At 42.9% G+C, this 23,485-nt stretch overlaps 1 protein-coding gene across 2 annotated transcripts in view; it reads left to right on the top strand.

Annotated features, from left to right (window-relative positions):
* The window catches only part of SUSD4 (sushi domain containing 4), a 220,639-nt gene that overhangs the window by 137,844 nt on the left and 59,310 nt on the right, over window positions 1-23,485 (top strand). For both annotated transcript variants that reach the window (XM_073628340.1, XM_073628341.1), the window contains exons 4-5: window positions 1,525-1,704; window positions 21,144-21,332. In XM_073628340.1, coding sequence (XP_073484441.1) covers window positions 1,525-1,704; window positions 21,144-21,332 — 369 coding nt within the window. The remainder of the gene's footprint in view (window positions 1-1,524; window positions 1,705-21,143; window positions 21,333-23,485) is intronic.

The following is a 23,485-nucleotide window of genomic DNA, read 5'->3' on the forward strand; positions in this document are numbered from 1 at the left end:
TCACTTGGTGGTTTCTATATTTAACAAAAAAATTCCTGCCGGGCTGTCAGATTCTCACGTACCTCACTGATGAGCCCGATAGAGCAGAGGAAGGTCTCCCTTATGTGTCTGACTCGTGGCCCCTGGTAGAGCAGACAGGAGGCATGGGAGTGCAGAATGGTATGAGAGCCTGGCGGGTCAGTTGCAGGAAGGGCGGCTCTGGATCCCAGATGCAGTAGAGTTGGTCACCAACTGAACAGCAGACAGGCAGATGAACAGGCAGATGATGCTGGAGCAGGAGCAGGGCGAACAGGTCAGATCACAGGCAGGGTCCTCAACAGGCGGGCAATGAGGTACCAGAGGAGCAGGCAGGTTCAGAGTCAGAGGCAGGCCGAGATCAAGTGCAGGCAGAAAATGAGGAGAATCCAGAGGTCAAGCCGGGTCGTCAGGAGATCAAATGTTCAAAGGCAGATAAACAGGAGCAGGGGTCACAGGGAGCTGCAGATCAGACAGCACCGATCCAGTGTGCACTTCCAATTTAAATAGGCCAATTGGCGCCAAGCACCGCACGCATAGGCGCACGCACACCAGCACGCACAGGCACATGCGCACCAGCACGCACAGGCGCGCACCAGGATGCCCAGTACTGCATCTTCCACAGGAACTTTCCTGATATGGGCAACCCACCTGCTGTTCTCTTTTGAGAAACTGGCTTGATTTTACTTTACATACCACTCCATGACCATAGAGTAGAGTAATAGTAGCCAACTTGCTTGATGAGGGAGGGGTCTCAGGTGTGGTCCTTGACATCACTAAATGACCGCACAATATTCTGTGATTATAATGCCAGAGAGAGCTGTCAGAGACTGCAGACATGTACCAGGAGCAGGGCCGTGGATTAGGGGTACTATCGGTCCTCCTGTACTGGGCCCAGGCCAGCAGGGCGGCCCAAGCAGCAGGGTGAATCATAATGTGATCTGCAGCTGAAAGCCAGCTTTTTCTTCTCTCCCTCCCACCAGCTTTTAGCTGCTTTAGAGAGAGCCTTGCAGAGACCGATCACCCTCACTCTGCACCATACGTTTCCCCCTGCTAACCAGGCCCTCCAGTGTAACGTTATGGAGAAGAGAAGAGAGGGAAGTGTTTTGCAGTCCTAACACACTTCCTATCCTAGGGTGATAATGCTGTTACTCCATAGACACAGTACAGAGCCAGTGTTGTCACAAAAAGTCCGTTGCCACCAGAATCACTAGGTGGAAATAAACAAAGGTTGAAAAAGGGTAAACTAAGGCAGCCATCTCATCTGGAAAGCTGCAATCTATTACAATTTGGTCTTGAATTTCTATATACTTTAATTAGTAAGGATGGTAGACTGTCAGCTCCTCTAGGAAAAGAGACCAATGTGACTTGACTCGTGTCCTCTGTGTTGGTGCCGTATGAATGTATGAAATAAATAAGTATTTGTGAATGCCATCATCTGATATCTACTAATTAGATCTGCATGTTCTGATAAAACCCAACTGACAATGTGTGTTCCTCTCTTCGCAGTCACAGATTGCCTTGCCCCGTACATCGAAGACGCGGATGTCTTGAACAAGACTTACCGGACCGGTGACAAGCTTATAATGAGCTGTCGGGATGGTTTCCAGACGCGGTATCCTGATTTGGACAATATGGCTTCTGTATGTCAAGATGACGGGAGCTGGGAGAACCTGCCATTGTGTCAAGGTTCTGTATAATGTGTCATAATGTCTGATCATATTAACTGGACTACGATGTCTCTGTGCTACAGCCCTTACTGTTATAGTATAAAACTAACATGGAGCAAGATTAAGGGTTGGTTCACACCACAGAACACATCATATTGTATGCTACTGTAACCTCTGTATATGTGCTTTGCCTTTTATTTTTTATAATTACACCCCAGGGCTCATACATAGTGCCCCTCTGCTATAGCACACCACAGCTAGGGATGTCCATGTCCTGTTTGGCAAAAGATAGTGTAGGTGTTCTTTTTGTGTGCGTTGTAGGGTGCTTAGGAACCCTTAAAGAGTATTAGCTATGTTAATGCATTGTATGACTAAGCAACAGTGGCAACTGCTTGGGTCAAATTAAAACTAGCAAGGGCACATAAATAAGGCATTGACATCATTAAAGGACCACACAATATACAAAAATCTACAAAAAATTCAGTCATAAACTGAATTCGTCAGATTTCCCAACAGCTGTGCAGTGTAAGGGTCTTGTATATTATATTCACATTATATCCAGTCAAGACTTTCATATTAGAGCTGGCAATTTTTTTCGATCTGGCAGATCTAAAACAATAGTAGTGCATATCCAATGGGTAGTAAAATGTTGGCAGGGTATCTTACAAGTGAGAGAGATTCTACTGTTCTCAAGGTTAAGGCAGCATTGTTAGAATTCTCACTTTGCAGTGAGGGTCCCGCAATAAAGCTGAACTTCAGGCAGATATAAAAGACAGCTATTACTGTATCTCTGTATCCAATAATTAATTATTGAATGTACTTTTAAAATGCAGCTAGAGTAGGCTGGTGAATTTAATTTGGTATTGGCTCTTGGAATCCCTTATACAGCAGTAATCATGCTTCAAGAACTGTTTCTGTACAATGGGTTGTACTCATCAGCAATCCTCACACTCTACTCTACAAGCATGGCTGGATCTAGGGAGATGCTTGAGTGAGCTACGCCCCCCAGATTTCAGTGGTGCCCCCCTCGCCCCCCCAGGTTGCTCTGGAGGTTGTGCGGGGCTGTGCTCCTGCTGCAGTGTCACCTCTCTGCAGATATCCCCTGAGACTCAAGGCGCTTGCTCCACATGTCTCAACTGGTGCCTTGAGTGCCGCCACCACTTGCCAGACAGTTTTTCTTGTACACTGTCACTGACAATGGAGGGAGAGTGCTGTGCTGAAGTTTAAAAAACAAAATCCTCCACTGGCGGCTGCCTATAAGAGCCATCCTGGCTGCTCTTAGGAGGACAAATGGTCAACCGAGGAGGGGTTTGCAGCATGCAGTGCCAAAAGTAAGAGCTGTGGCTGGGGAGGTTGCTGGGTGCAGGAGGGAAAGTTGTGGATAGGAGCAAGGGGGGCTGATGGGTGAAGAGATGAAAACTGTGGATTGGGGGGTGGTGCTAGCTAGTGGCAAAGTTCAGAGATGGGGATGGGTAGGGCTGGGTGCCATGGTGAGAGCTGTGGATGGAGCTGCGGTGCAAAATTGAGAGCTGTGGATGAGATGTGGAGAGAGATGCAGAGGTGAGGTGTGAACAAAAACACCAAGGTGAGCCGTAGACAGGGACACCAAGGTGAGCCGTGGACAGGGACGCCAAAGTGAACCGAGGATGTGGACGCCAAGGTGAGCTGAGGACGTGGACGCCAAGGTGAGTTGTGAATGGGGACGCCAAGGTGAGCTCTGAATGGGGACGCCAAGGTGAGCTGTGGATAGGGACGCCAAGGTGAGCTGTGGACACCAAGGTGAGCTGTGGACACCAAGGTGAGCTGTGGGCGCCAAGGTGAGCTGTGCGCTGTGGACGCCATGGTGAGCTGCGGACGGGGTTGCCGAGGTGAGCTGTGGACAGGACACCAAGGTGAGCTGTGAGCTGTGGACCCAAGGTGAGCTGTGGACAGAGCTGCCAAGGTGAGCTGTGGATGGGACGCTGAAATGGGCTGTGGACAGGGACGCCAATGGGGAGCTGAGGACGGAGACACCAAGGTGAGCTGTGAGCTGTGGACGCTGAGGTGGGCTGTGGACGGGGTTGCCGAGGTGAGCTGTGGACGGGGTTGCCGAGCTGAGTTGTGGATGGGACGCCGAGGTGAGCTGTGGACGGGGACGCCGAGGTGAGCTGTGGACGGGGACGCAGAGGTGAGCTGTGGATGGGGACGCCGAGGTGAGCTGTGGACGGGGACGCCGAGGTGAACTGGGGATGCCGAGGTGAGCTGTGGATGGGGACCCCGAGTTGAGCTGTGGACGGGGATGCTGATGCCGTGAGCTGTGAATGAAGCAAGCAGAGACAAACTGTGGATGAGTACCCATGAGCTGTGGAAGGGGATACAGATGTGAGCTGTGGAAAGGGGACACAGAGAAGATCTGTAGACGAGGGAAGCAGAGGAGATCTGTAGACAGCAGGTGCAGAGGTGAGCTGTGTGGTGGTGAGGGTGCTCAGAGATGAGCTGTGAATGGGGTATGTAGAGGTGAGCTGTGGATTAGGGGTGCAGAGGTGAGCAGTGGATGTTTGGGGTGTTGCTAAAAGAAAGAGGTATTTAATGTTAACGGCCCATGGACTGTACTCATGACGTTCGCACTCATTACAATGTGATGTACTTTATACCTGTATGTTCTTTAGAAGTATGCAATGTATGGCACAGCTTACAGCAGGGGTCTTCAAACTATGGCCCTCCAGTTGTTCAGGAACTACAATTCCCATCATGTCTAGTCATATCTGTGAATGTCAAAGTTTTACAATGCCTCATGAGATGTGTAGTTCCGCAGCAGCTGGAGGGCCATAGTTTGAGGATCCCTGGCTTACAGAGTGCAGTGATCAGGAGTAGGTAACACACAGCCTATTTTTTTTTTTTTGTAGGGCGGTCCAAGGGGGAGCTGGAGAGACAGAAAAACAAGGAGGGGCAACCTCCATAGATCTATTTGCTTTATGTGTGGTGTGTAATGCAGCAAACTCTCTGGAGTAACGTGCAGGCATGCCTGTGCACATCATTTAGCTAAAGGTTATTTAGTTCATTGTCGCTGTCAATTTACATTAGCAGTTCGCAATGTGCCATTTTTTTAGTTCAGAAAGCAGGCCCCTCGATTTTTTTTTTTACTGCACTCCTAGATCAAACAGGCCCTGTTTACAAGTCTGGAACTGTCCCTTTTTTTTAAGCAAACTAACCTAGGCTGTGGACCCTTTGGCATCATGCCACCATCCTTGACTTCAGCACTGCACTCCTAGAGGAGAACCATGCCATTTTGTTTAAAACCTTTAATAGTTCCTCATGGGAGGGTCTCAGATGATAGTAAGAATTGTGTTTTGTATACATTGCCATGCTCACACACCTGGTGATCTCCAGCTCTGACTGTTGCTGAGATCCCAGCTGGCCCATTAAGAGATTGGCAGTGCTTATCCCTGTCCCCATGCCAGTGTCTCCGCACAGATGCTCCCGAACTCGCTTCACAGTGCTAGACAATAACTGTCTACTCTGCTGAACAACTGGAATTGTGACAGGTTCCCCTTATAAATCAGCATGGAGTTTGTATGTTCTCTTTGGATCCAGGTGATCTGTTTTGCTATACAACCTAACAACGTACTAGTAGCCTATCCACTGCGTGAGGCATTCGATTCTTACCTCCTTTGGGGTGATGTAAGCGGCCATCTATAAATGAGTTAAATAAACCATAGAAATTTTCTGTAGATACCAGAGATAATAAAAAAAAAATCAATTTGCAAAAGTACTGGTGAGGTTATGTGGGGTGAATATGAATCCAATGCTGTGCAGTCAGTCAGCTCTGTACAATCCCTGGGTGTTTTATGCTTCTGAACAAGACACTGGAAAAAAAATCCTCTTCTATTATATATCAGCAAGACGCCTTGTCCTTGTAATACTTCCTTGCTCCAAATTGATGATTAAAAGGAAAAGCAACTATGAAATGCATACTAAATTGTACATTCAGTGACCTCATGAGGTACACCTAACCCATACTGAGGTACAGCTATGAGATACACCAGTCCAAAACTGAGATTCACCTAACACTGTGGTACACCACCCTAGAACTGCGATACAGCAAACAAATACTGAGCTATACCTATCTAGTACGGAAGTACACCTACCTGGAACTGAGGTACACCTGTCCAGTACTGAGGTACACCTGTAGTTCTCAGAAACATCTAACACTAAGATACACTGACCTAATAATGAGGTACAGCTAACTAATACTGAGGTGCACCTATCTAGTACTGGAGTGCCCCTATCTAGAAGGAAGGAACACCTAGCTTGTACTAAGGCCATCCACAACATCGCCCCCAGCTACATCACCAACCTCATTTGCAGATATTGCCCAAAATGTCCTCTCCCCTCCTCCCAAGACCTCTTGCTTTCTAGCTCCCTCATTACCTTCTCTCATGCTCGCCTCCAGAACTTCTCTCCCTTCCCAGTATGTCTGCTCATCTCCTACCATGTCCACCTTTAGACAATCCTTGAAAACTCATTTATTCAGGGAAGCCTACCCCATCTCCGCCTAAGAACTATACCCAAGTCATCTCCATCAGATCATCCCCCATAGCTGTTACCTTTTGTACCACCTCCCCCTTCCTCTAGATTGTAATCTCCATGAGCAGGGCCATTCTATTCATTATGTACTGAACTGTATTGTAATCCTACTGTCCCTCTTCATATTGTGAAGCACTGCGTAAACTGTTGGTGCTATATAACTCCTGTATAATAATTATAACAATAATGTGCCCTAATCTAGTTCAGAGGTACCACTCTCTAGTACTGGGGTACCCCTGACACTTCATTACAGTCTCTGTCTTAAGTACTCTCCTAGGCACTGTGCGGAAATGAGCATACCGCCAGATTGAGAAAACTCTGAACTCTTGACCTGCATACCTGTTACTGCTCAGCTATTTAGTATTGAAGTGAGAGGATTAAAGTGACTCTGATATCTGAAGACAGATATAATCAGAATGATTCAGAAAGGGACTTAGAGCTACTTTGGGTATATGTAGGCTCATTTTTGTCTGCCAGTGTGGCCCCCACCAACTAGTCCAAGCTGTCCCTGCTTTGCTGAGATCTTCGCCATGGCGCCTTCCCAGCACCACACAGCCTCTTTTTTGTAGTCCTGCTATTTTCTATCAATTCAATATTCCAGTCGCACACGTTCCCGGGTAAACGGCATAGAGCATTAACGGGTGCTGTAACGATTACCAGTTGGGTTCTGGAAGCATCAAACAGAAGTACATCTTCGCCAGCACACCATGGATCAGCAGACAAGGTTGTCCAAAAAAGGTTTTTTAATCGAAAATGGTCACATCACCCTTCCCCTCGGTTTCCCTTCTCCCCCCCTTTCTTCTTAGCCCCTCCCCCCCCCCTTTTTGGTTATTTCCCTTATCCTTCTTTCCCCTTTTTTTCCCCTTTTTTCCCTTTTTTTCTTTTTTTCTTTTTTTCTTTCCTTTTTCTTTTTTTTCTTTTTTCCTTTTTTCCTTTTTTCCCTTTTTCCCTTTTTTCCTTTTTTCCTTCTTTTTTTCTCTTCCTTTGCTTTTTTCCTTTTTCCCTTTTTTTCTCTTTTTTCCTTTTTCCTTTTTCTCCCCCTTTTTTTCTTTCCTTTTTTTCTCTTTTTTTCCTTTTCCCCTTTCTTTTCCCCTTTCCTTTCCCCTCATTTTCCTTTTTTCTGTCTTTTCCTTTTTCCTTTTTCCCTTTTTTTTCCCCCTTTTTTGCCTGTTCCTTTTTTTCTTTTTCTTTTTTTTCTCTTTTTTCCTTTTTTCCCTTTTTTTCCTTTTTTTCCTTTTTTTCCTTTTTTCTTCTTTTTTTCCCTTTTTTTCCTTTTTTCCTTTCTTTTTTCCTTTCTTTTTTTCTTTTTTTCTCTCTTCCTTTTTCTTTCTGCTTTTTTCCTTTTCTCTCTCTTTCCTTTTTCTTCCCTTTTTCCTTTTCTTTTCCCTTTTTTATTTTATTATTATTTTTTTATTTTTTTTTATTTTCATTCTTATTTTTATTTTTTATTTTTTATTTTTTATTTTTATTTTTATTTTTTATTTTTTATTTTTTATTTTGAATATTGTTCCCTGCCCTACGCACTGTTACTTGTCCTATATTCCCTTGCACACTGTGATTTATTCACTATATTCCATCTATTTGATGTTATTTTTTCCTCTCTTTTCTCTCCCCCCCCCCTTTTTTTTCCCCCACTTTTTTTCCCCTTCTTCTTTCCTTCCCCCCTTGTATGTTTTTTTTCCTCTTTTACCCTGACATGTTTGCTATGACATGTCGCTCTCATACGCTCTATTCCGTTCTATTTTACTTTTCTTTCCTTTTTGCTTTATTCTTTTGTTCTTGTCATGGCATCTCTTTCCTTCACTCCCCACCTACACGCTATTTCTTTCAGCACCTACACTTGCTCTTCCCCGCTTTATCGCTTTTCCTTTTCCCTCTCTCCTCTCCCCGTTCGCTCCCTCCTCCCCTTGGTTACCATACGTGGCGTCGGCCGCACGTCACGGGTTTCCGTGATGACGGCGGCCCCGCTGCCAGGCATCCTTCGTATCCAGTGGTTGCCAGCGAGCCGGGCGCATGCGCTACACACGCGGCGCCATGCTATTGGCTCCCTGGACCTCCAGCTGACTGACAGTCGCTGAGTCATAGAAAACAGTGTACCCCGAGCGGGCGGAATCGACAATCCTTGCCGATCGCACACGATTTATGACAGTTACTTACGCAACTTGGTATTGTATTATATCATTGTAGGCTTGCCAGTATTGTTATGATTATACAGTATCTATACAAACTATTAATTTTAAATGATCCTGGCGGGATTCTGACGTCAGATTGACGTCAATGGGAGGGGAGGGGACTAATTCTCTCACTCTGCACTTGTTGTTCTCATTATTGGTGACCACTATATATATGTTGTATTTCACTGTGCACCCCATCACTTGCCTGACGAAGGGGTCCTGCGCGTCCCCGAAACGTTAGCACCCCCCTTGTGATGTGACCATTTTCGATTAAAAAACCTTTTTTGGACAACCTTGTCTGCTGATCCATGGTGTGCTGGCGAAGATGTACTTCTGCTATTTTCTATGTGACCACAATTGTGTATGTCTATTCAGCGCCACTGGATTTGGTCAGAGGCCAGGCATGAAAAAGCTGTGGTGCCACTCCCCAATTTGCCACATTATTTCATTAAGTGTGTAGTAATAATAACACACACAAGCAAATAACAGGTATTTATAAGGATTTTAAAAATGTAAATGATTTTTTGATAACTGGAGTTTTGCTTTAGTTATTAACATTAAAAATGAATAATGGAGGAAAAAGTGTTGGTGTACCTCTAAAGTAATTACTGTTCACTGTTGCTGTGAGGATGGCCAGTGTCTATAAAGGACCAGTAGGTCGGAGTTGGTGACTTTCCTGACAGCAACCAAAATCCAGAGACCCTGGTAATTACGGAACTCACTGCTTGGAGAGCGTAGGAGGATCAGCTGTTGTGGTGTGGAGGAGAGGAAAGGAGTGACCTATGAGTTTTTTACTCATCAGCCCAGCCTTGTCCCGCCTCCCTAGCCTGGTTGGAGAATCTTTCCCTTCCTCCATTGTCTGATGCACAGATTGGTTCTCTGAACACCCCATGCTCAGATGAGATCTCTGCTATTATAGCATCATTGAAAACATCTAAAGCTCCAGGCCCAGATGGATTTTCCGCCCTATACTATAAAAAATTTGTAGGCCGACTTTCTAAAATGTTCTCGTATATACTGAAAGGCCACCAGCTCCCCGACAAAATGCTAACATGTCCCTCCTACCCAAATCGAACAAAGACCATACCCTCCCTCAAAATTATCGTCCCATTTCAGTTATAAATAACAACTTGAAACTATTTTGGCCGCTTATTATCTGACCGCCTAGCCAAAGTCATCACCTCCTTGATTTCCCCAGATCAAACGGGCTTCATTCGTACCAGGCAAATAACAGATAATATCCGTCTAGCCTGTAACATTATACAAGATGCTAACATTTATTCCCGTCCGGTTATGATGCTGAGCCTGGACATACACAAGGCTTTTGATAGTGTAATATGGCCTTACATGGAACTTGTCTTAGCCAAGTTTGGCTTTGGGGGAGCATTTGTGCACGGCTTTCGGGCCTTATACTGTCATTCACGCACTAGAATAAGGCTACAATTCGGAATACTTTGCTCTGGGACGGGGAACAAGGCAGGACTGTCCACTCTCCCCACTGCTCTTTGCCCTGGTGATTGAGCCATTGGCTCGTTCCATAACCTTGAATACGGATATTTGGGGCTACACTAAAGGGGACCAACAAGTTAAATCAAGCTTATATATAGATGACGTTTTATTATTTTGACTAATCCCATGATTTCCTTGCCTAACTTGGGGGCTACTTTAAAAACCTTTTATGATCTTTCAGGGCTAGGAGTAAATCTCTCCGAATGTACAGCCATGCCTATTAACCTGCCTTCCTTGTGGACTGCGAGACTGAGAGATAACTTTCAATTTGCATGGTCTGAGGGTTCGTTGTCATATTTGGGAATTCGTTTGGCCCATTCGCTGCAACAGATGTACCAGATAAATTACCCTCCTGCATTTTTACACATTAGGCAATGTTTCCGGATCTGGTCATCCTACCATATTTCGTTCCTTGGCAGGATCCAAGCAGTGAAGATGTCAATCCTCCCCAAATTATTGTTTTATTTCCACACCATCCCTCTCTGTCTCCCGATCCACAATAGAGGCTATTCAATCGGAGGTTATTAGGTTTATATGGTCAGATAAAAAACCTTGTTTAGGTAAAGGAATTCTATATAGACCTCAATCACTTAGGGGGTTAGGGGTACCCCACTTGTGGAAATATATAGCTTCTAGAATGGTGCAGCTGGCTCAGTGGCATGCTTCTCCCGCTCAGATACCGTGTCTCAGATCTGAGAGGATATCTGTTGAGCAGTATCACCTTTCTGGTCTCCTTTGGCGGAGGTCATTCAATTTGAGAGACCTATCTACCCAGAATGAGTTAGTCAGTCAATCATACCATCTATGGTCCCTGTATAAAGACAAACTGGGCCTTATATCATCCCTCCCTCTGTTGGCCACTTATCTGGGAGACCCAAACTTTCCGCCAGCTTTCAACTCCTTTGGCAATTTCTCCAGATGGATAGAAAAGGGCCCAGTGACATTGGAATCCCTATTGCATGATTCCTCTTTTAAATCTTTCTCCAGCCCACAAAGACAGTATGACCTTCCCCACGCAGAATTCCTTATGTATCTCCAAATTAGACACTATTATTTGGAGAACTATTGGCTGGATGCTGAGAATTCTTCCACAGTGTTTGAGCGGATATGCAATGAGGCCTCTAGGGACCGCGGCACCATTTCATTGGTATATAAACATATTAATGAGTGGGGTCTTCTCTCCAAATCATCAGCCAGGATGCAGTGGGAGGCTGAAGTAGTAGCCAAGAGTACTCTGCGGAGGATTGGCAGGATATGGTATCCAACATGTACAGAGGTACTAAATCTATTGCGGTCAAAGAAACAGTTGTCAAACTACAAACACATTGGCATTATACCCCTGTCAGGCTCCACACAATGTACCCATCGGTACCAGACACCTGTTTTAGAGGATGCTCAGACAGAGTTACACATCTCCACATTTTTTGGAGCTGTAAGGCCATTAAACCCCTCTGGCAACAAGCCTCCTCAGCTGTAGCCCAGAATGCAGGGTCAATTATCACTCTCACTTTTCCCATATGCTTGTTTTTTGCTGATCTACCTGAGGTCCCACCTCCTAAACAGAGATTAGTTCACACATTATTTAGCACTATCCACTGGGCAATAGCACTAAACTGGAGATCCCCTTCAGTTCCCTGGTCTCAAGTCATGCAACGCATGGAATTGGTCAAAATGATGGACAGGATCTACCATACGGTTATGAATACCATACACATATTCCACCGCAAATGGTCGGCCTGGTCAGCCTAATACTAGTCCCTCACACATTATTACCTCAGTACATTACAGAGGCGGGAATATTCTTGTCTGTACAGATTGATGACTCTACAATTAAACCACTGACATCTCCTGATTTATTTTAAACTTAGGGCTACTGTTTTTCCCTTTTTTTTCTCTCGCTTTCTCTTGTTCTCTCCTTTGTGTGTTCTTCTTTTCCCCTAGATTTTTTACTTGGAGTCTGTTTTAGATTCTTAGTTACTAAGTTGCATGTTGTGAGGCAGTTATTGCTTGAGAAAAACTTTCAATGAATATATTTGTACTTATCACTGTTTTGATGGCCTCAATGCTGTGAGACTTGTTTGTATTCCTTAAATCTACTAATAAAAGCATTTGTAATAAAATAAATATAAAAAAGTTGAGGTTTAGATACACTTTAAAGCGTTCATTGCCCCAACATTCCATATTCCTGATATGTACCTGCTGTACCATGTGCTTGTAAAGGAATGTCTCCTGTTCTCTTTGTTATGCCTCCTTTATGTGAAATTCCTGGTGTTCGTACCAGTCCTTCTGCTTTTCTATTAAAAACCACACTAAGTAGGATAGCACACTGTGGTCAGTTCTCTAGCTATGTTGGGAACTCATTGTACTCTCCTCCAATGATCAGACTTGTCCTGACATGCCCCCATTGCACAGCCATTCATTGAGAAGCTCAGTGTGCTGCTGCTTCTCCTTCCCCAGCTCTTGGGCAGCTAAGAACAGAGGAAATGTGATCATTTATAAAAAAGGGTATTTACAGTGGATATAAAAAGTCTAAACACCCCTGTTAAAATGACAAGTTTCTGTGATATAAAAAATGAGACAAAGATAAATAATTTCAGAACTTTTTCCACCTAATGTGACCTATAAACTGTACAACTCAACTGAAAAATAAACTGAAATCTTTTAGGTGGAGGGAAGTAAAAATAAAAAACTAAAATAATATGGTTGCATAAGTGTGCACGCCCTTAAACTAATACTTTGTTGAAGCACCTTTTTAATTTTATTACAGCACTCAGTCTTTTTGGGTATGAGTCTATCAGCATGTCACATCTTGACTTGGCAATATTTGCCCACTCTTCTTTGTAAAAACACTCCAAATTTGTTAGATTGAGAGGGCATCTCCTGTGCACAGCCCTCTTCAGATCACCCACAGATTTTCCATTGGATTCAGGTCTGGGCTCTGGCTGGGCCATTACAAAACTTTACTCTTCTTCTGGTGAAGCCATTCCTTTGTTGATTTGGATGTATGCTTTGGGTCGTTGTCATGCTATATGACGTGCCTCTTCATGTTCAGCTTTCTAGCAGAAGCCTGAAGATTTTGTGCCAATATTGACTGGTATTTGGAAATGTTGTTAATTCCCTCTACCTTGATTAAGACCCCTGTTCCAGCTGAAGAAAAACAGCCCCAAAGCATGATGCGGCCACCATCATGCTTCACTGTGGGTATGGTGTTCTTTTGGTGATGTGTAGTGTTGTTTTTGCGCCAAACATATCTTTTGGAATTATGGCCAAAAAAGTTCAACCTTGGTTTCATCAGACCATAACACATTTTCCCACATGCTTTTGGGAGACTTCAGATGTGTTTTTCCAAAATTTAGCCGGGCTTGAATGTTTTTCTTTGTAATCAAAGGCTTCCGTCTTGCCACTCTACCCCCATAGCCTAGACATGTGAAGAATATGGGAGATCACATGTACCACACAGCCAGTACTTGTCAGATATTCCTGCATCTCCTTTAACCACATGCCGAGCAGCCGCCGCAGTTGTACTGCGGCAGAATGGCACGGCTGGGCGAAACGACGTTATGTAACGTCGCTTTGCCCTGTGGCCACTAGGGGGGGCGTGCGTGTGCCCCAGCTCGCTCCCCGAGCCAATGCGAGTGCCCGGCGGTCTCGATCACCTCCGGGCTCCCGCAATCGCTCCGGGCACACGGAGAACCCGGAACTGTGTGTGTAAACACACAGTTTCCGGTTCTCTGAGCAGAGAACTGACAGATTGTCTGTTCGTTCAGAGTATGAACAGCGATCTGTTAGTTTCCCTGCGCAGTCCCCATCCCCCTTCAGTTAGAACACAAACTAGGACACACATTAACCCCTTCACTGCCCCCTAGTGTTAACCCCTTCACTGCCAGTGACATTTTTACAGTAATCAATGCTTTTTTAATCGCACTGATCGCTGTATTAATGCCAATGGTCCCAAAAATGTGTCAAAATTGTCCGAAGTGTCTGCCATAATGTCGCAGTCATGATAAAAATCACTGATCGCCGCCATTACTAGTAAAAAAAAAATATTAATAAAAATGCCATAAAACTATCCCCTATTTTGTAGACGCTATAACTTGCGCAAACCAATCAATATACACTTATTGTGATTTTTTTTTACCAAAAATATGTAGAAGATAGAATACATATCAGCCTAAACTGAGGGAAAAAAAATGTTTTTTTTATATATTTTTTTGGGATATTTATTATAGCAAAAAGTAAAAAATAATGCGTGTTTTTCAAAATTGTCGCTCTTTTTTTGTTTATCGCGCAAAAAATAAAAACCGCAGAGGTGATCAAATATCACCAAAAGAAAGCTCTATGTGTGGGAAAAAAAGGACGTCAGTTTTGTTTGGGAGCCACGTCGCACGACCGCGCAATTGTCAGTTAAAGCGACGCAGTGCCGAATCGTAAAAAGTGCTCTGGTCTTTGGCCAGCCAAATGGTCCGGTGCTGAAGCGGTTATTGTTGCTTTAGGCCTCTTGGCAGCCTCCCCGACCAGTTTTCTTCTTGTCTTTTCATCAATTTGTGGACTTTTTATATCCACTGTATAATGTTTTTTTTTTATAGCTATACAAAAATGTTTTGCCTTTCATTTCTATTTTAAACTGAATGGGTTGTTTTACAAGGTGATCGTTTACAATCACTTTCATTTTATGATTAAAGTTCCACTTTAACTATTCCCCACTCTGTCCAAAATACAAATAAAAAAGTTGGGGTTTAGATACACTTTAAGTGAGGTAACAAATTATTTTATTTTATAGTTTTGTCACTACATTTATTACTATTTTGTTTTGCTTTGTGTTTGCACCCTACACCCTACATTTTTATTTCTGAACAAACATGTTCATTTAAAAAATAAATGAGAAGAACCTAAAACAGAATAAAAATTGATGCTTGCTTTCCATTGATTAGTCAAACAATGTAATGAATTTAAAAAAAAAAAAAAAGTAGCCGAGAAACAGCGCCAACCTAATGAAAACAGCAGCATGATGCAGTTTTAAAATAGGGAAAAAATGCACAGGACTGAAAAGCCTGTGTTCAGCAATGAATGCCAATGTACATTAAATCACATCACAATTATTAAAGTCGAGCTCAGAATTACTTACATACACAAGCTAGAACTTTAATGTGCTATTAATGTTCATGGTATGAAAAGCTTGGCCTTTTCTTTGATTTATTTTCTGCACGATAATAAATTCCTGCATCAAGAATCCAATTTCCTATCTGGTATTGTAAGCAAGGTTTACACAGGTGTATACAAAAGAAGATAAATTGCACTCGGGCTATTGATCCAGAATAACGGTGCCAAGAATCTATTACATCCCTACTAACCTCTTATTTGAGTTACTCTTGATCGATATTAGCTAAGAAAAGCTTGTGCGAAGGGAAAAAAAGGATAATTTGCATGTATAACCAGAGCTCTTTGTTTAATCAAAGAGCAAACAGGACTGCTCACAGCAGCCAATCATCTTTCAACAAGCTTTTTTTTGTGGCGCAGCTTAGAGAATGACAACAATGGCCAAACAGCTTTCCACTGGCAATTCTGTTTGTTCTCTGTTTTCAAAAATTACCCCTAGAATTTTTCAAACGCTTTTTAAGTGCTTTACAAGACTGCAAAATGGAAACTATGGAAATTTACTAGATGAATAAAAGTTTATTTTAACCGATTTACCCAGTGGTAATTTGGCTGTGGCAATTTTCAGACAATTTTAACCATTATCGATTCACTAGGACAGCAAATCCAATCTAAAGTTATTGGCAGAAACTAAAGTGGTTGTAAAGGCTGAAGGTTTTTCATGTTAATGCATTCTCTGCATTAAGGTAAAAACTTTCTGCATGCAACCCCCCCCCAATACTTACCTGAGCTAGTTCTCGATCCAGCGATGTGCACAAGAGCAGAGGCTCTCTTCTCTCTTTCCCTCATTGGCTCAGAGACAGCAGCGGTAGCCATTGTCTCAAACACAAGCCTGCACAAGTGCTTCCATAGCAGGTTGCTATGGTGGGCCCTCGGCCAGGGGGTGGAGCCAGGAGCACCGGCGGGGGGCTTGAGAAAAGAATTGGTGCTGCTCTGTGCAAGATCATTGCACAGAGCAGGTATGTATAACATGTTTGTTATTTTAAAAAAAATCTAATTTAATCCTTTACAATCACTTAAGCAATCTACCACTAATGAGTCTTAACGGCCACCAGATTTCAGTGAGTTTGAAGTTGAAACTGGGAAATAGATTGACAACTTCAATATAGTTTATTGAAAGATCGATTTTAAAAAATTGGGAAAAAACGAAGGCAATGATATCTAAAGCAATCCAATATTTTCACAGGTTCAGTCTGTGCCGTCTTGATCCCATCATTTGGCAAGTGATTGAAATCACATTTCTATGTCCTTAATTACTTTGTAGTTTTGTAAAAAAAAAAAAAAAATGTAATCAAAAGTTTGAATTAGTACAACCCCAATTCCAAAAGAATTGGAATACATAAAAACAGAATGCAATAATTTGCAAATCTCATAAACTCATATTTTATTCACAATTGGAGACATATCAAATGTTTACTGAGAAAAAGTACCATTTTAAGAAAAAAAAATAAGGTAATTTTGAAATTGATAGCAGCAACATGTCTCAAAAAAGTTGGGACAAGGCCACTTTTACCGCAGTGTAGATTCCCCTATTCTTTTAACATTCTGAATACGTCTGGGAACAGAGCAGTTGCTGGATTTTTGGGAGAGGAATGTTTTCCCATTCTGGCTTGCTATAGGATTCTAATGCCGCGTACACACGGTCGGACTTTTCATCTACAAAAGTCCAACGGACGCTGACGGACTAAAGCTGGCTGGTAATCCGATCGTGTGTGGGCTTCTCCGGACTTTCAGCAGACTTTTTCAGCCTCAAATCCGACGGACTTTAGATTTGAAACATGCTTCAAATCTTTATGTCGTAACTACGACGGACCCCGAAATCCGCTCGTCTGTGTGCTAGTCCGACGGACAAAAACCCATGCTAGGGCAGCTATTGGCTACTGGCTATGAACTTCCTTATTTTAGTCCGGTGTACGTCATCACGTACGAATCCGTCGGACTTTTGTGTGGTCGTGTGTAGGCAAGTCCGTTCGTTAGAAAGTCTGCTGCAAGTCCGCCGAAAGTCCGCCGGAAGTCCGCCGGAAGTCTGTCGGACAGGCTGTCGGACTTTTGTAGACGAAAAGTCCGACCGTGTGTACGCGGCATAACTGCTCAACAGTCCTGGGTCTTCTTCATCACACTTTTCATTTCAAGATGCGCCAAATATTTTCAAGTTTCAGTTAAGTACCTGGACTCTTCTACTTCAAAACCATTCTGTTGACATAGATGCAGTATGCAATTTTGCATTCTCCTGCTGAAAAATGAAAGGCCTTCCCTGAAAAAGATGTCAACTGGATGGGAACATATGCTGCTTTAAAACCTGGATCTATCTTTCAGCATTGATGGGTCCTTTCCAGATTTGCAAGCTGCCGATTCCATATGCCCTAATGCCCCCTTTACCTTTAGAGATGCAGGCTTTTGAACTGAGTGCTGATAAGATGGTCCCTGTCCTCTTTAGTCCAGAGGAGGTGGCGCCCATGGTTGCCAAAAAGAATAAAGATTGTCCTGATTGGATAATTAGAGGTAGCGGCTCAGTTACTTGTATATATTCTTTATCTACACTTCTACAGTGTAGGTGTTTTAGTGTTTTTTTTCCATGGCACAGGTGTTTTATTGGTCTATAGTTTACCAAAAAGAATGTAACATTTTGATTCATCTGACCACAGAACAGTTTTCCACTTTGCAACAGACCATTTTAAATGAACTTTGCTCAAGAGAAGATGGCAACGTTCCTGCATCATGTTCAGATATGGCTTCTTCTTTGCGTGATAGGGCTTTAACTTGCATTTTTGCCTTGCATTTCTGTATGGCACGGCAAACTTTGTTCACAGACAGTGATTTTTGCCAGTATTCCTGAGCCCATGCAGTGATCACAGAATCATGCCTGTTTTCAAGTGGGTGCCGTCTGAGGGCCTGAGGATCACGGGCATCCAATAGTGCAATTTTACGCTGAGGAACATTGTTCTGAAATTGTTCGACAATTTTTAGACGCAGCTTTTCACAGATTGTTGAACCTCTGCTCATCTTTAATTCTTAGACACTCTGACCCTAACTGATTCTAAGGCTGCATTCACACTTCAGAGATTTGAAAGCACAGATGTGTGAATGTCAAATCGCGGGAAGCATGCCTCCCAAAAGTAGCTCCTGAACTTTTTTGGGCGACATGCTTCCCGCGATGTGGGTTGCCGCGATTTCTGCGCAATTTTTTCCTGCGACAATCGTGGCAGACCCTCACCGTGATTTGAGGTGTCATTCAAATGAATGGCATCTCAAATGCGACTCCCACAATGTCATTGACACAACAGGGCTTTCAAATCGCAGGCAGATTCGTGGCAATTCTGCCCGTGATTCAAAGCGTTGAAGCGTGTATGCAGCCTAATTACCGTATTTATCGGCGTATAACACGCACATTCATTTTAAGGGGGAAGTTTCAGGAAAAAAAAAACTTAAATTTTAAATAAGGAACTTTGAGGCAAAATAAGGGTCAGTGCCCATCTGCAGCCTCACCATTGCCATCAATGCAGCCTGATCAATGCCCATCTGCAGCCTCACAAATGCCATCAATGCAGCCTCATCAGTCCACATCAATGCAGCAGCCTCACCATTGTCATTAATGCAGCCTGATCAATGCCCATCTGCAGCCTAGAGGGGACAGGGAGGGGGGTGGGACGAGCGCCGACAGATTACATACAGTGAGAATCTCCTATGATAGACAGAACAGTGGTCTAATGGCGGCCCAGGAGACGTGACTTCCTATTACAGAGGCCACCAAGTAAACAAGTTTCTCACTGTATGTAATCTGACGGCGCTCGTCCTGCCCCCTTCCCTGTCCCCTCCGAGGCAGCTAAAATTGAACTATTGGCGTATAACACGCACACGCTATTTGCACCCAATTTTCATGGTGAAAAAGTGAGTGTTATACGCCAATAAATACAGTATTTGCAAAAATGTTCTTCCAGCTCTTCCTTGTTAGTAGTACATTATTTGCCAGCTTTTTTTGTTGCTCTGTTCCAACTTTTTTGAGACATGTTGCTGCCATCAATTTCAAAATTATTTTTTTCTTTTTCTTAAAAATTATGTTTTTTCTCAATTGAAACATTTGATGTGTTTTCTGTTTTCTTTTGTGAATAAAATATGGATTTATGAGATTTGCAAATAATTGCATTCTGTTTTATGTCACTTTTACACCACGTTCCCAATTTTTTTGGAATTGGGGTTGTATTTTTTTCACTGCATACCAAGGCAGGGTGTTTGGTATGAACTGAAGAAATAGGACAAAAGTCTTGTCTGTGCATTTGGACTGCCTTGGGAAACGCTGCCCAACTCAGCACAACAGGGCTAATGTGAATGAACCCCCATAGCTTCTAAAAATTCTACTGTACTTCTAGACTAAACCTTTTTTGGAGAGAGTGGTGACATAACCTGCTGTCAGGTTTTTATTGCTTGGAAAGGTGGATCAAAGTCCTGGAAGTCCGGGGATTCTTTATTCACTAACTTTACATTGCTGTCATCCAGTGGTAGGGTGACAGAATAATCATAGAGAATCTAAATGTTTGGGCTGGCAGCCTCTGAGCACAACAATTCTTTGGTAACCTTGGGTTGTGGTAGGAATGACTGAGTTAGGAAGCTGAAGCTCTAAACTGATATTTTTCAAGTCCTAACACAAGATTATTCCACTGAAATGTTTATAAAGCCACCATGTTTTGGGGGCTGTACCTTTGCCCTTTCATCAGGGCTAAAAGGTCAAATAAAAACATAATTTTATTTGTAGTTAATAATTAAAAACAAATTATTGGTTGTAACCTAATGGTTCAAATACTTTGACCACTTGACCGCTGGAAGGTTTTAAGCCCTTGATGACCAGGGCATTTTTGCTATTCAGCACTATGCTACTTTAACTGGCATTTGCTTAGTCACGCAGCACTGTACCCAAATGAAATTTGTTTCATTTTTTCACACATATAGAGCTTTCATTTGATGGTATTTAATCACCACTGGGTTTTTAATTTTTTGCTAATATAAATGAAAAAAGACTGAAATGTTTTTTAAAAAAACATGCTTTTCTTAGTTTCTGTTTTGCAAATAAATAGTCTTTCTTCATAAATTTAGTTCAAAATGTAGCATGCTACATTTCTTTCTCACAACAACCCTAATCAGTGTACATTATTATGTGTGAAAGGTGTAGCGTCTACAAACCGTTATACAGTATATACTGTATATGAAAATCGAACAATCCTGATGTAGTAATTTCAATATTTGAGGCTCTAAAATGATTGGACAGTACAAATACCCCCCAAATGACCCCTATTTGGAAAGTAGACAGTCCAAGGTATTTAGTAAGAGGCATGGTGAGTTTTTGAAGTTGTAATTTTTTTTGCACATTTTTTTTTGAAAATTAAGAAATTAATAAAATTTATTTTTTTTTCAATTTTTTTTAATATACTGTCATCAGTGCAGTACAGCGTCATCATATGACTGGTGTGGCAGTGATCAGGGATACTGACTCGTGACAGTATGTAAAAAATAAATAAATAAATTGAAAGAATTTTTAATTAATTTTTTTTTAACAACTTAAACTTTTTTTTTTTTTTACATACTGTCACCAGAGTAGTTCAGTGTCACCATAGTGACCACTAGTGACCATTCTAAAACAATTCTTTATTCTTAATGAATTTGAATAAGACTATTTTGTTTTATTGTCACATGCTAGCCCTGATGAAGGAGGAAGAGCAACAGTTCCCGAAACACGTTGTCTTTATAAAATTTATATCGGTGGAATACACATGTGTTTGGAATTTAAAATTACAATGTGGTGTTTCAGTTTCCTAACTCATGCTGGTTTTTATTGCTGTCTGTGTCCCCACTGGGGATATTTACCCTTTCTTTTTGTCCTGCTGACTATTGTCTCTGGGAAAAAATGTAATAGGGTACACATTCCTCATATTTTGTGCCCTTTAGGACTATTCTGTATACTGTATGTACAATCAGAATTTCTAAATGCATTATATCTGAGATATTGCTCCCGTAGTATAATTCTTTTTCGTGTGTGTAAATGATATTCCTATTTATTTCACAGGATGTTTGAGGCCGTTGGTTCTTCCTCACAGTTATGTCAATATCTCGGACTTTGACTCTTCATTTCCTGTGGGGCGAGTGGTGTCTTACCAGTGTTTTCCCGGGTACAAATTGGAGGGGGCAGAGTATCTGGAGTGCATGTATAACCTGATATGGTCCGACGAACCTCCTAGGTGCCTTGATGTGGAAGGTAAGCACTTCTTGTCTTTGAGTTTTTAAAATAAAAAATAAATTGTTTACATTTCCACTATAAGTAAAACTAAAACTAAAAAATGAATTCAGAATTTTGCTATAGGGTCCCATGTTTATAGATATACTATCACCTGACTGAGGTTAAGTGGTGCCTAGACTAGTCCTGGAGCTTGGCTAAGGCTATAAGGTTCCTCAGGGGTGGGAACTAGTGTAAATAGTTCTAAAAAGCCAACATAACTTGTCAGTGTTACATAAATATGGAAAAGAAGTAGATAAAGTCAAGTCTGCATAATGAATAAAAACTTCCAGAGCAGAAAGTGCCCAGTTGTCATCACCCATCACGCCAATTGGCCTCATGTTATTAGTGGGTGTTTGCTCTACTACACATGAGAACTCTATTATGCTGGCTCTGTTTAAAATGCAACAATTATCCAGCCATTTTCTAAAAGCTGAACTTCATTCAGATACAAAAATACAATGCCGTTATATATCAATTAATGTGGTTGTAAAGTTATTTTCTTTTTAATAAAATAACAAACATGTTATTTTTACCTGCTCTGTGCAATGGTATAGCATAAAGCAGCCCAAAACCTCCTTTTCTGGGTTCCCCTGCTGGCGATCTTGACTTCTCCTCCTCTGAGTGTGCCTTGCTGTGGGGGCACACTTGCAGGCTCCCTCCATAGACACACACAGCATGGCTCAGTCCCACCCCCCCTCTACCTCTTCACAAGATTTCATTGACAACAGCAGGAACCAATGGCTCTCGCTGCTGCATCTGTGTCCCGTGAGAAGAGGAACACAGTCAAGTGCTGCTGCAGACCAGCACAGTGCTGGATCCAGAAAGTTAAGTGTAAAGGGAGGTGATGGGGTGATATAGCCACTGACATTTGTTACCGTAATCAGGGAATGCATTAGAGTGGTTGTAAACCCACTCATGAAATTTGAACTAAGCACATATATCTGTAGTGTTTACTTATCTTTCTCCAAAGCTCTAAGTGCTGTTTCTCTCTGGGGCTTCCTTCCTCTGTTATCAGCATGAGTCCCTTCTGACAAGTTCTCCGACAGATGAGATGAGAACATGAGCTGAAAATTTGTGTCAGGGAGGGAGCTTAGAGAGAGATAAGCAGGGAGCTTGTCTATTCAGAATACAGCTCTGCATGTTCCTTTGTTCCTCTGCCTATGTGGAGGGGGGTGTGTCCCTTATCTCCAATCAGCTCTCACACAGTGTAAGTACAGTGTCCCCACCCACCACTATGTACTGCTGAAAGATGAAGAAAGTTTTTTAACGGGATGTGCCCCTTTCAAAGGGTGTAGAAAGGGGAAGACAGCAGAAATATAAGTAAAACTTATGTAGGAGGTTTTGTTTCATTTCTGTGTATCATCTGAGGCTATTCACTTCACTTTGTATATGCGAGGATTTACATTCATTTGAAGGTAAAAAATATCCTGGCTTTAGAACCACTTTAACCACTTGTCGCCCGCCCACCATCAAATGACGGAGGGGTGGTGCGGCTCTCGTTCTGGGATGATGTCGTCCCAGAACGGGTGCTCTTGTGCGCCCGCGGGGGCATGCAGCACAGCGGCTGCGCCGTGTTGCTAGGACACCGCGCGGCCCCGATCTCTGTAAAAAGCCACAGCTCTTTAACCATGTGATCAGCTATGTCCAATCACAGCCGGTCACATTTAAACACGGAAATGCTGGTAATCAGCTCTCATCTCCTCATGCTGACAGAGTGTGTGGCGAGGAGAGCCAATCACCTCGCAGGGGACATCAAGACATGTAATTAGGGCACTGATCATTAGTGCCCTGATTACAATACAGTGCCAGCAATCAGTGCCCACCAGTGCCAGCAATCAGTGCTCACCAGTTCCAGCAATCGGAGCACATTAGTGATGCCAGTCAGTGCTGACTATCAGTGCCACCTATCAGTGCTGCCCATCAGTGTCCATCATTGCTGCCCATCAATGCCACCCATCAGTGCCTACCAGTGCCGCCTATCTGTGCTGCCTATCAGTGCCCACCAGTGCCACCCATCAGTGCTGCCTATCAGTGCTCATCAGTGCCACCTATCAGTCCCTATAAGTGTGGCATATTAGTGCCTCTTCATCAGTACCACCTAATCAGTGCCCATAAGTGCCACCTCATCAGTG

This window comes from Aquarana catesbeiana, linkage group LG04, assembly GCF_042186555.1.
Source record: "Aquarana catesbeiana isolate 2022-GZ linkage group LG04, ASM4218655v1, whole genome shotgun sequence".
NCBI classification, from domain to species: Eukaryota; Metazoa; Chordata; class Amphibia; order Anura; family Ranidae; genus Aquarana; species Aquarana catesbeiana.